Consider the following 13,590-nt stretch of genomic DNA (forward strand, 5'->3'; position numbering starts at 1 on the left):
TTGATTAAACTGCCTAAATTTAACTGCCTAAATTTATCTATATAAAAATATGATGCATGTTCATCTGTTGTAAACTCCTTCACTGCTTCATTAGTTTGGCCATCAATGGGATGATACTGAACTGTTATTTATATTAAAAAAACAAACAAACACTTGTATTTAAATTCTTCCAGTTTTGGAAATTCAGCAGTTCAGAGTACAATGATGCCTCTATCTGACCGTTTCTAAATCACCTCATAAAAAAATAATTCTGCCGTTTTCAAAACTCTTAATTCACCATACAACGAAAGTTAGCCAATATCCTGCTGAATTAATTCCTTTCCACAAAATTTAAGAGAGCTTTTTTCCACTCCAAACTTCAAGTGGAAGAATATGACCAGCCTCAAAGGTGGGGTCAGACCTAAATGTCTCACTTTCCAGCAGGCAAAGAAATGTGCCTGCACGAATATCTGTCTGAACCTGTATTATTATCCTTACTTTACAGTTGGGGAAATAGAGTCAGAGAGGTTATGTGGAAAGAAGGATTGCCATGTGGTTAAAGCAGGAGATATGAAGACAATATATCTGAGCTATTTCTGGCTTTGTCTTGAGGTTGGGGGAGGAAATCATCACTAAACCTCTCTGTCCATGATTCCCCCATCTGTAAAATGAGAATAATAATGCTTACCTATCTCACAGAGGATCTGCTGGCCTTAAATCACTATTCTTTTATAATCCACTTTGAGATCCACAAATGGCAAGGCCTAGAGAGGCGGAAAGCATAACGGTTATTACAAGATTTCGCATCAAAAATAAAGAATTCTAGCTCACACTATATTGAAGCTTTTTACAGTATCCTCATTATGGTTCACCGAAAGAGAATCAAGAGGATAGCTTTCTGTTTATCCCTTGAGTCTGATGCCTTTTTTTGCTTCATTTCTTATTATTAAATCATTAGCAAAGTTAAATAAAATTGCTACCATATTTGCACAACAAACTAGGTCCTGTAATATGTGTCTAGGGGGACAAGGGATTAACAATCAGTTACACAGAAGAAGCAGGAGGAGAAAACGCTTTTTAAATCTGTTCAGGGGTTTTCTACCTTAACACATTTATTCCAAGAAGAGTTCGGATATTTTAAAGGCACAAATCACAGTATGGTATATAAAGCAGTTTCTATTCCAAAAGGTGATGGATTTTAAGAGCTACACAGAAAGGACAGGATGTAATATAATACAGCAACCACTAAAAAGCAAATGTATTTATAACAATGTGTGCATTTATTTCTATGTATGTGAGAGTCTGTAAAAAGGCAATGACAATATGGATAGGAGAAAACTAATGAATCCCATTATCAACAAAGAAATGGGGAACCCTACTTTTTATTTAAATGCTTGTATATAGTGATCTGCCCGATTAAAGCTCCATCCCTAGGTACTTACTGGATGTAAGCTTCATTGAACATAGTAGCTGTTCAGATGTTTGGCCATGGCTCCATAAACCACGGTTTATGATACATGACCACATGCCATGGCAGTATATTCCTCACTTTCTTTGATACAGAAATCCTGGCTTGCTTTGGACCAGAGTCGCCCATTGCATCTGAATCAGGAAGCTCTCATTTAATGTTGTTAAACAAATCAGAATAAGAAACCAAGATCTGATCTTTAGCAGGTCCTGCATGCAGCTTGTTCACAACCTGTGGTCCGGAGCTGTGATGCTTCCCAAATAGACATTTAAATGTCTGGAAAAATAGCCATAGGGATTATTTGATGGAAATTGGCAAGAGAAAAATGCAGCCCAGCTTATGGTAAATGGCAGCTTGTGGCTGTCTTCATCTCAGTAAGTTAGATCAGGGAAAGGCAGAAGATTCTTCCTGCCTTTGTAGAGTTTTCATACAGCCCATGTTCTAAGCACAGCATGTACAAAAATCAGCTGCTGCAGCTCAAGGGAGTCTATGACTCACAATTAAGTATTTATTCCTGTTCAGATCTGACAGTGCAGTGATGGAGTATTTGGGTCATCCTTTGGGGGCTCCTGGCTGATACCAGCAGGAAAGAACATTGCAACCATCTCTTCCAAACACTGAAGCAGACAACTTGCTACTTGTGCGGAGCCAGCAGCCGACAAGCAGCAGAGAAAGGCTGCTTCAAACCATATTTAAGATCAAATAAAGAGCACATTTCTTTTTTTAAAATGTTGAAAATGTACAATGGTAAAAGGAAAAGTTAAGCTCCTTTGTACATTCAGGAGTCCTAGGGGACTTGTACCCAGGCTAGGGAGAAGCATATTCAATTGTGAATCCAGGGGAAGGACTTTTGAAGAAATCTCAGTGTATTGAAACCCCAAGGATTTTGCAACAAATGGCAAAACCCCCGTATCCCATAGCCAATGTCCATTTAAAGTGGGGTCATAATGTCCTCTGAGAAGGCAGATCTGCTGGTCACACAAGGGGCTCTCTCTTTCTGGCATTTTCCTTATATGGCAAACTTGGGGAGAAACATTTCATTTTTGGAAGACACGCTGTCTGTAGTGTTGTGTGTTTTTTTAACACCCGAGCTTTTAAAGCATCACACAGCATTATGGAGGCCCCCACTTCAGTTCATGGCACCTAGGAGAGATCTTGCTTCAGTTCAAATAAGTCCCAGAACTGTCTTAAATAGCCCACTTTGGTTCAGGATTTGTCAGAATCCAATGCACTCCAGATCCCATCCCAAAACAGATCAGGGCAAAGATAGAGAGTGAGTGATGTAACTTGGAAGACGTAACCTCTACTTCACAAAACACTAGAAGCAGCAGCCATTCCACAAATTCACTCTTCATTTCTCTTCAAAAGCAGCACAAAGGAAAGCAGTCCAGCCATTTTAAAAGCATTCTGTAGCCAGACACAACAAGACAAGACAAGACCACCCTTTAAGAGAGCATGCAAAAATGTGGAAATGTTTATAACAATAGAGGAATTTTGTCAGCTAAAGGAGCACAGTTCCAAATGTTCCAAAAAAAGACATTTTGCTATCATGTGTTAGGAACACCAGAAGCTGCCTTACAGCGAGGCAGATCATTGGTTTATTTAGTTCAATATTGTCTACACTGACCGGCAGTGACTCTAGGATTTCAGGCAAGAGTCACTCCCAGTTGTACCTGGAGACTGAATCTAGGAAGCATGTTCTATCACTGAGCTATTGACCTACATGATGCAAGCGGACAGCCAAATTTTCTTGAATGCCAGTGGTGGTCTCTATAGAATAGATTTCTAGGACAACTGATTTCTATTTTTTTAAAAAAAGATTCAGGAGCTGATGTCACAGTTATTTCAAAAGAGACATACAAAGGATCTCCTGAGATCTGCATATGGCAGGGATTGTTTTATAGAGACAAGAGAATATTCTAAATTGTCTTGGATGCTTTAACGTACAAACAAACTGCATAGAAGAGCAGCTTGTGTATACTATGCAAGTGCTATGAAGTCAAAACTTGGATAATCTCCTCAAATGTGGAGCAATGGCAGAATGGGACTGCGCAAAACAGTGGGATAAATTTAAGGAGGGTTTGGACACCCTGGTCTAATAAAAAGAAATCCTATGGACGTTTTAAGACCTGACACCAAACCATACAGCATGCAAACAGCCTGCAGAACACCCATTCCCTTACTCCACAAGGTGGAAATGGACCTGGAAAGGATGGAGGAACATAGCATAATTAAGGAAATCAAGCCTACCTTGTGGTGTGCACCAAAGTTCCTAGTCATCGGGGGAGAGGTGGAAAAAAGAAGAAGATCTGTATTGATCTTTAAAAGCTGAATGAAGACGCACTCTAATAAAAAAATATGTACTTCCAACACTAGTATCTTTCCCAAAAGTGACAGGAATAAAAATATTTGTCAATTTGGATACCTCAAGTGATTTCTGGCAAATACTTTTGACAAACAAGAGTGCTAAATTGATTACATTCATCACACTCTTTTTGAAGGCTTGCCATTTGGAACAACAAACGCTTCCAAAAATTTTCAAAGAAAGGTGGCAAAACTCCTTAAGAGATTTAAAAGGAGCAATTGCCCCATGGATGGAATCCTAATACATGGCACATCAATGGAAGACTATGACAAAATTCTGGCAATTGTTTAGAATTAGATGCATGAATCCTAGCTAGGAGAAACACGTTATTTTGCAAGATGAAAGAAGAGTCTATACCAAAGCTGTGCTTACAGGTACCATATAGGGTAGGCTAGTTTTGAACATCTATCCTTTTAAGAGATTTCTGCCACCATCTCTTCTCTGCATAGATTCAGCAGACAGGAACCCCTGGATGGTCAAAAGAGGTGAAAAGGAATAGGGGGATCATCTTTGAGATGTTTAGCTTGAGTGGCAAACAGGTGGGCTCAACCAATTAGATGAGCACCATGTGGCCAGAAAGGAACTCTTGGCACCTTGTGGGGAGCTAGCAAATGAAGTCAAAAAGGTGTTAATTAAAAGGAGATTGCTCAGGCTATTCTCTGGTACTCTGACATATCAAAGGAGCTCTCATATCAAAGGAGGTCATTTATTTGAAAGTGTCAAGAAATACATGCATCTACAACAGCACTGACTCATAAAACCTTTCTAGGAATGGAAAACTCATTAGGCCATTATTTGCAAGACATCTCAACAGAGGACTAGCCACCAATCTATTACTGAAATATGTAGCATCCTAGTTTTTGAACCAGATCAGGAAATCTAAAGGAAACAATCTCCAAGTATGTTCCAGGATTTATTCAAGCAAATACTTTCAACATCATTTGGTGGGGAAGCAGGATATACATTTAAGAAACAAATAAATAAAGTCATGAAGTCTCAAAACACAAGTAGACACTTAAAAAGTCATTCTGCGCCAATCAAACACCAGTTCTTTTTTCCATCTAGCTGTTAACAGTGCTACTCAGAAGCACGGCATTATGAAATCTACTACTAAATCTGTGTCTATTGTTTCCTTGCAGTTTAGTAAACAGTCTGTCCTAAACAGACTCACTTTGTTTGCTAGTACCATTTGGACAGGGAAATATCCAATGCCTAATTTTGGGACTACAGATGATCGCTCTTAGCTACAGCAATAACGCCAGACTGTAAGCAAAACCTAACCTTACATTTCACTACCTGAAAACAGCAAAGTACCCAAGCCAGCTAAGTTAGTTTGGCAGTTGAGACAGCAAACACCATAAACTCCCAAGGCATGGTGCACCTTGCCTGAGGTTAACACCTTCCTGAAGCTACGCAGGTCTGGGTCTGGTCAGTGCCTGGGTGGGTGACCTCCTGGGAGCAACATGTACACCACCTTGGGTTCCATGAAGAAAGGATCCATAAATGGAAAAATAAATATAAAGGTAATAAAGTGAAATATTAAAATAATGAAACAATATAATAATTAATAACAAATTTCTGTGTTTCATGTCACAAGAAAACAACTGCCTGAGATAGTAGCCTCACTATGGTAACATTCACACCATCAGAACCTCTCCATTATCTAACTAGAGTTCCTAGGGTCCCTTGGGGAAATCCGTAACTGTTAGAGTGGTACAAGAGTGATTTAAACATATGATGTGGATGTGACCTTTGCCTAAAGGTAGTGCTGCCTCTGTCTGTTGATACCATTTCCATCCAAACAGAAACCTCAGCATTAGTCATTATGTGCTTTACAACTAAAGCACCAAGCAATCAATGGCCCAGTACATTACTGTTTCCCAGCATGATGTCCTCTGCTATTGGGTACCTGCTTTCCAAATAGATTTTAAAATCAGCTACCCCCAACATCACAGACAAACAGACTCCCATTAGTGTTATGATGTGGGAATGGAAAATAAAATAATACTAGCTACTTATTTCTCTCAGAAAAGTAAAGCATACCATGACGAAGGGCGAGATACCTGTAAGAAGGCAATGCAGAGACTCACTTGTCTCCAAAATAAAAAATGAATGGCCAGAATCCAAAGACCTGTCCAGGCTTTCACAGGCAGAGAAGCTGTTTCCCTTTTGAAGACCACTCGATGAAATGATGTGGCTCAAGACGCATCAAAACATCTCTTCTGATTTTTTGTAAATATACGTTAGGTGTATTACTTTAGGGCATGCCAAGATGAACAGTCAGATGAGTGGCATCTATTCTTCAACTTGTTTGTGTACTGGAGTAACTTTCTCGATGGCCCAGAACCCCAACCCAGGGAGTGGGGGCCTGCAGTGGAGAATGAAAGGAAGTAGGATGCTATCAACGTGGATGGTTGTAAAAGAGGGTTAGATAAAATCAAGGAGGACAAGGCTATCAATGGCTCCTAGCCATAATGGCTACGCTCTACCTCCACTGGCAGAGGCAGCACGCCCCTGAATATCAGCTGCTGGGAATTACAGGTGGGCAGAGAACTGCTGTGCTCATGTCCAGTTTATAGGCTTCCCACAGACATTTAGAACAGGATGCTTGACGAGGTGGGCCACTGGCCTCATTCAGCAGATTTGTCTTAGGTTCTTGTGTTCTTGTCATTGCAGGCTATGGATGACTGCTGAGCACTTGGAAAATTATGTACTCTCTTTAAGACTACTTTCCCAAAATAAAAACAGATATGCTGACAACTGGTGATGCTGGAATACGTATACAATGTCAGTCCTTATAGCAACATTATTCAGTGTTTGAAAAGCAGCTAAATGTAGCAGTGAAGAGCCATTTGAAGCCTTTTCTTACCATGACCCCTATGTGCACTGTCACAATGCTAGTTATTTAACAATACATTTCCTGCTACAGTTCAAATGAAGAGCAGGAAGGAATTTCCACTTGGGGGCTCATGCTCTGAAGACAAGGGTGAAGTTAAAAATAGGCATGTTGCCACACTTTGCAGAAATGGTTTTATATGTTTTTGGGGGAGCCCTGAAACACACAAAAGCACAAAGCAAATTAGCAGAAAAATGAAGCATGATGAGGAAAGGAATGAGAAAGGAATCAAGGATGGCTGCATGATGTCAAACACCGCAAGATCAGAGCTGACTATATGCATACACGCTAACCATGAGATCCGTTGTTGTGCAGCAGTTATAGTGTAAGACTTAAGACTGGAGAGACATAAGTTCAAATTCTTGGTTCACTGAGTTACTGGCAGCATAGAGAAATACTAGATAGAGAAGGCAAAGAAGAGCCTTTAGAAATATGCAATAGGAAAACCTCTCAGGCTGTGATCCTGGATGAACTGAAATATTAAATACCGAAGAAAATTCTTAGTTTTCATCTGGTAAGGCATGAATTGTATGCGTATTGAAGAAGAAGCTATGATACACCTCAGTTTAAATGTATTCATAAATGCTAATGCATACTGGAATGTGAACTCTCCTCCGCATCTCCCCCCATCTACCCACATATATTGAGGTGCACTGTAGATGTGGATAGATGTGCACTGTTTCATAAAATGTATTAATAAATCAATAATGCATGTGAGTTTTTAGGTAACTAGCCCTAGGAAGCATAAACACACACTTCATATACGGTTCTGTGGGCATGCTGGAATTAGTATATTAACAGTTTTCAATGCCTTCCACATTTTGTTTCTTCTTCTTAAAATGGATGTGAAGTATAAGCTGTTAAGGTAAGGTGCCATGTCTTAAAATATACTCCAAATATGGCTTACATTGCCTCAACATTCTAACAAAAAGTAATTTTGAGCAGTTCTGCAGCTCTGGATTTTAATATTAATTTGTTTTTTTAAACTAGCTTCCAATCTGTTGTGTGTTTTTTAATCTGCTTGTACTTGATTGTTCTATTGTTTTCACTGTGGTTCTGATATTACATGGCATTTTACATTGATTTTTCTCCCCATTATATTGATTAGTACTGTCTTCTCATTATGTCGATTAGTACCAGAGAAGGAATAACCGTTGGGAGGAACACAGAGAGAAGAAACGACATTTGCACCTTTAGTAGCAAACCTGGATGCCTTCCTCTGCCCCACCTGTACTAAAAAACATGTCTCTCCCAATCAGTCTCTACAGCCACAGCAGGCACTGTAACTCCCCAATAGTTTGACTTTTTCATTGTCTCCTGTGAAAGATGGATGCCAACAACTGTGTACTTTGTTATTAGCTGCTTTGGGAATTTTTAATGTCTCTGCATATAACATTTTGTAAGGCCATTTTAAATGTGCATTAGTGAGATTATTTCCTTCATCAAAAGCTTTGGTTTTGTTTGTTTGTTTTGAAAAAAACAACTTTGAGAATTAATATTCTGCAGTTCAGTGGTGAAACACATGCTTTTGTAAGCAAAAGGTAACAGATCTCCTGACATCTCTAGTAGAGCTGGAAAAGACTCCTGTTTGAGAGCCACTGTCAGTACTGAGATAGTTGGTCCAAGGTAGCATCCTATGTTCCTCTGAGCATGTAAGCTATCCATATAACCAATACTCCTTGCCATCACCTATACTCAAGTTTTCTAGCATTCAAGGCACCTACATGGCTCTGTCTGTTACACACCATTGGCATAGCATAGGGTTCAAACTAAGTATTTGATAAATGTACAGCATGCAGCTATATTTTCTTATTTAATTATAGGTAGCGGGGACTGAGCAATGACAAACCTAGACAGCATCTTAAAAAGCAGAGACATCACCTTGCCGACAAAGGTCCGTATAGTTAAAGCTATGGTTTTCCCAGTAGTGATGTGTGGAAGTGAGAGCTGGACCATAAAGAAGGCTGATCGCCGAAGAATTGATGCTTTTGAATTATGGTGCTGGAGGAGACTCTTGAGAGTCCCATGGACTGCAAGAAGATCAAACCTATCCATTCTGAAGGAAATCAGCCCTGAGTGCTCACTGGAAGGACAGATCCTGAAGCTGAAGCTCCAATACCTCATGAGAAGATAAGACTCCCTGGAAAAGACCCTAATGTTGGGGAGAAGGAGAAGGGGACGACAGAGGACAAGATGGTTAGACAGTGTTCTCGAAGCTACCAACATGAGTTTGACCAAACTGCGGGAGGCAAGAGAAAGCAGAAGTGCCTGGTGTGCTCTGGTACATGGGGTCATGAAGAGTCGGACACGACTAAACGACTAAACAACAACAACAAAGTGGGACTGAGATACTTACTGAAAAGGCTGCATATGGGAAGGGAGGATATTGCATCCTTCCTCCGTGTTATTGGAGCTAAACTCTTTACCCACCTAAACAGTTAGGAGTCTTAAAAGAAAAGGACCCCACTGACACAAAGGGGAGCATTATTCTTAAGGCTCCTAGCTATGTGTAGGGGGTGGAGGTTCACTCTAATCATGCTGAGGTGGTGAGATATAAGCCGTACCTCCCTAGGAGCTGCCTTCCCCATAAGGGTTGACCCACCGTGTCTGTAATTAAGAAAAAAACTAGGTGCTTAGCAGCGGCATGCTACATGTCTAGCAAACATCTAGTTTGTCACATGGCTTCCAGAGTAGCTGAGAATAAAGTCCAAGAGTCACATAGGAAACTCTAAAGTAAGCCAGCAATGCTCACCCTGACATGTACAATTATTTATAAGCTGTGTAAAAATCAAATGAGAGATGTGAGCATCAGCTCTCTGGGTTGTGCAATAAAACAATGATTGCAGTAATTGCTGTTTTCTCCCCCTTTGCAACAAACATCCTTGCTTTCATCTATATAAATATATAAATACAAGAGATCATTTCATCTCTATTCAGTGTACCAGTGGTTTTGTCCATACTCAAGAGATCAAAAAAAATTTAAAAAGCACATCCAAAAGCTATCTTGTCCCCAGCAGGAATAAAACCCTGTCCTTCATTTTGGTGACACTGATACAAACATAAGCAGGGATGCAAAAGGCACTGATGGACATAGCACTAACCATTCAGAGCTTTTTATCCATCAAAATGACTTTGATGCTGATGCTGTTACCTCCACCATCAAAATGGGGCAGATGGCTCATCTAAATGCAAATAGGTCACTTTTTCTGTCAGAGCATATTTGTGGATACTGGACCAGCAATCAAGTGAATTTGCTAAAAAGGGTTATGAACCAAATTCTGCAGACAGACAGATTGTTTCATCAATTCCAGCACAGAATACGTCCTAGCTGTCTAGATGAGTCTGGTAGTCTAGGTTATTAAGGCAATCTAGTAGAATTCTGATAAGAGGACAAAAAGGTACATTCTTTCACCTTTGGTGGACATGCCCAAGGATTAAGACATTCTGGGAGATGATTTACAATGAAATGAAAAAGGTATTTAAATATACCTTTCTGAAGAAACCAGAGGCCTTCCTCCTGGCCATGGTCAGCCAATTGGTGCCAAAGAAGGTCAGAACTTTCTTTATGTATGCAACAACAGCAGCAAGAATACTCATCACGAAGTATTGGAAGACACAAGATTTACCCACCCGGGAAGAATGGCAGATGAAGTTGATGGACTATATGGAATTGGCGGAAATGACTGGCAGAATCCGAGACCAGGGAGAAGAGTCGGTGGAAGAAGATTGGAAAAAAATTAAAGATTATTTACAGAAATATTGTAAAATTAATGAGCTTTAGAAAAATGGTGGAATTAAGTTATATGGCTTTGGCAGAAATGTTATAAGGAACTAGGTACAGATAGACTGTTAATGTATTAAAGGGAAAAAACAAGGTCAGAATATGTTAAGATTAATTGCAGGACAGAAAACAGAGGAAGATGGAAAGGAGTTGCTGAAACAGTTAATTGAAGTGGAATACAAAAAGGGAGGCGTGAGGAAGTCAATGAAACAAGTGAATGAAAGATAAGCTTGAAAATATTGGAAGTGTTTTTAATTGTTCTTGTTTTGTTTTGTTAATTCAATGTTATATGTAGTGTTTTTGTTTTTGTTTCTGTTTTTGTATTGTATTATATTGATTTGTTTATTTTTTTCTTTCTTTTTGTAATCTTTAAACTCTTAATAAATATATATATATATATATTTTAAAAAAGTCCTCTTTATGTTAGCCTTTTTGTAAGAACTACATTCTGGGGCTAAAATCTAATCTACACTTACCTGCAACTAAGCATCACCGAACTTGCTACCAAGTTAATATTCATTGGTCTATGCTGTTCATATGCATTCATTTCAAACACTTAATACCACTGATTTACCTTAGGAGAGCTCTTGACAATTAAGAAAGCATTTAATGTTTAGAATATAAGTGTGTGTGTGTGTGTGTGTGTGTGTGTGTGTGTGTGTGTGTGTGAATACAAACACACACAGTCATACCTCTGGTTGCATTCGCTTCATGTTGTGGATTTTCGGGTTGTGAACGCAGCAAACCCGGAAGTGTATACTTCTGGGTTTCGCTCCGCGAGCACGCCAGAAGCAATCTGCGCACTTCGCACATGCACAGAAGTGCTCTATTGCACTCTACTTACGGACTTTTTGGGGTGCGAATGGCACCCCAAAATGGGTCGCATTCGTAAGTAGAGGTACCACTGTATGTATGTGTGTATGTGTGTGCATATCTATATATCTATATATATATATATATGTATATGAATGAGACAAATCTGATCCTGATATTCCAGATGCAGCATAAAATGTTAGGTTTTTTATGGTCAGTAGTGTGAAGTAATGTACTTCAACCTATTCCTAAATTTTCAACATGCGGGGGATGAAAAAAGTTGTGTAAAGAAATACATAAACAATTATCCTGACCATGCTACACATTCCATAAAGAACACCGCCAACTCAACAGTATATTGCAAATAATTACTGCACACTGATATATTTGAAATGCAGCCTCTGATGTTGATTATCTTGTGACAGCTATCCCATGCTTTCAGAGGCTTTAACTGATTATTCAGTGCTTCTGTTGTGGTGACTTCTTTAAGCACATATTAGCACATATTCAAGATCTCTCTAACTAGCAGCAACGTTTAACTAATTGCCAAGCTTGCATATAACTGCTCAAAATACCTGCTAAAAGAAAAGCTTAAAGAAACTTTCTAGAAGTGAGATAAATGTGACTGCAATTAACTTGGAGTGCAATCTTATGAATATCTATTCAGACCTAAGTCCCACTAAGTTTGATGGGGCTTACTCTCAGATAGGTGGGCATAGGATTGAAATCAAAATGTATTAGCATAGCTTTTCTACATCTTCATGTAGCATCATCCCTATCCTTTTCCTAAATGCAGATCTTCCACTCTATTCCCCCAATGTAAACAACACAGGTTATATGCAACCAACCTGCACAACCTTCACCACATCCTCCTCATGTTCCCAGATCCTATAATCCCATGTCCTACCATCTCAGCAGTCTGTCCAGCAGGGGTGATGCATCTCATTTTTCTGCCTGGGATAAAACAAGAACGTGCTGCTGCACCACTTCTGCAGACTCCCTTACCTGGATTGCAATGCTTGTGAAACAGTGATGACGATGATGTATTCTTACAAAATTTTGTGAGACCTTATGCGAGTTCTCATGAAATTTCTGCCACCCAATGCAGCTGCTTCACATTGACTCATGGGCAGACCAGCCCTGCTGTCCAGATTTCAAGCCAACATGCCTGCATGACACTTTCCCTTCTGGGCCCTTGAGATTTTTAACTTCAGTCTACCTTCTCTCACTGAAGATGCCAAAGGACATACTACTACAGTTCTGCCCCTTGGAATTATCAGTCCATCACATATTGGGGAGGGGACACAAGCCCTCATTACTTATAAAGCTGTTGCTATTAATAATATTATTGACTTGGCTCACAAAATTGACTTAGACTTACAACACAGTATGAACATGAAAACAAACAAATAAAAACTTTAAAAATTCATGCATATAAATAAAAGACGGGTTTTACAGGACCTGCCTATTGTGTTTAGAGTTCCTGCTTATGACCCATGACACACATTGCAGCTACTAAGCACCCTCTTCAACTTCTGCTAGTTATGAAGCCACCATCCTACCGTATTCTTCTTTATAAATCCTCCAATTGGGGCTACATGGTGACTGTCTTACATTTTTATGTATATAGGGATACACATATACAATATAAAACTCCAGTTTGTACAATAAACATGTCATCGTCTCTGCTTTATTTCTTTTATGCCATTTATTAAATATAGATTATTTCAGTCAAAGCACACAAATATTTGCCACAAGGATGCAGAAGAATGTTGAGATACCAATGAAACCAGTATTTCTTTAGCCTCCATTGGCATGGGCAGATGAAAAAAAAAGGCCCTCCAGCTATTCCATCTAGTCAATCTAAGGTGGTGATCCGGAAGGGTCCAACCAGGGTCAACAGTATGCTGATGTTGTTAACTAGCAGACTCAAGGGAGCTAATAGAGGAAAGAAGGCTTCCTTCAGAAAATGGAAGTCATGTCCAAATGAGAAAATGTATACAAATTTTAGCAAAAGAAATGTAAGCAGTCAATGAGGGAAAAGAAAGAAAGAAAGAAAGAAATCTAAATACATTAAAGCAGGAAATTGGCTAAGGATGTGGTTGAACATTTGGATGACAAGGCAGTTGAAAGAGGAAAGGTTAACTCACATCCCTGCCCCGCCAACTGCTCACTCTGTCACATAGGAGTAAGACCACCTACAAGCAATAACTCATGGAAAGTGTCCTTGCCCTTGTCACATCCAAAAGAAACAACCCAAAGGGGTACCATTCCCTTCAGAGTTGATC

At 39.5% G+C, this 13,590-nt stretch overlaps 1 protein-coding gene across 8 annotated transcripts in view; it reads right to left on the bottom strand.

The window, feature by feature from the left end:
* PCDH10 (protocadherin 10) overlaps positions 1-13,590 on the bottom strand; it is a 55,409-nt gene that overhangs the window by 10,890 nt on the left and 30,929 nt on the right. For 2 of the 8 annotated variants that reach the window (XM_081876087.1, XM_081876083.1), the window contains 2 exons: positions 3,698-3,719; positions 668-743 (listed from right to left, as the gene is read on the bottom strand). The exons of 2 other annotated variants lie outside the window; for them this stretch is intronic. In XM_081876087.1, coding sequence (XP_081732213.1) covers positions 701-743; positions 3,698-3,719 — 65 coding nt within the window. In that variant the 3' untranslated portion in view covers positions 668-700. The remainder of the gene's footprint in view (positions 1-667; positions 744-3,697; positions 3,720-13,590) is intronic. 4 more of the 8 variants (XM_081876089.1, XM_081876085.1, XM_081876088.1 and 1 more) reach the window with 2 other exon arrangements.

The sequence above is a fragment of the Podarcis erhardii genome (assembly GCF_964252035.2).
Source record: "Podarcis erhardii genome assembly, chromosome: 9".
NCBI lineage: Eukaryota > Metazoa > Chordata > Lepidosauria > Squamata > Lacertidae > Podarcis > Podarcis erhardii.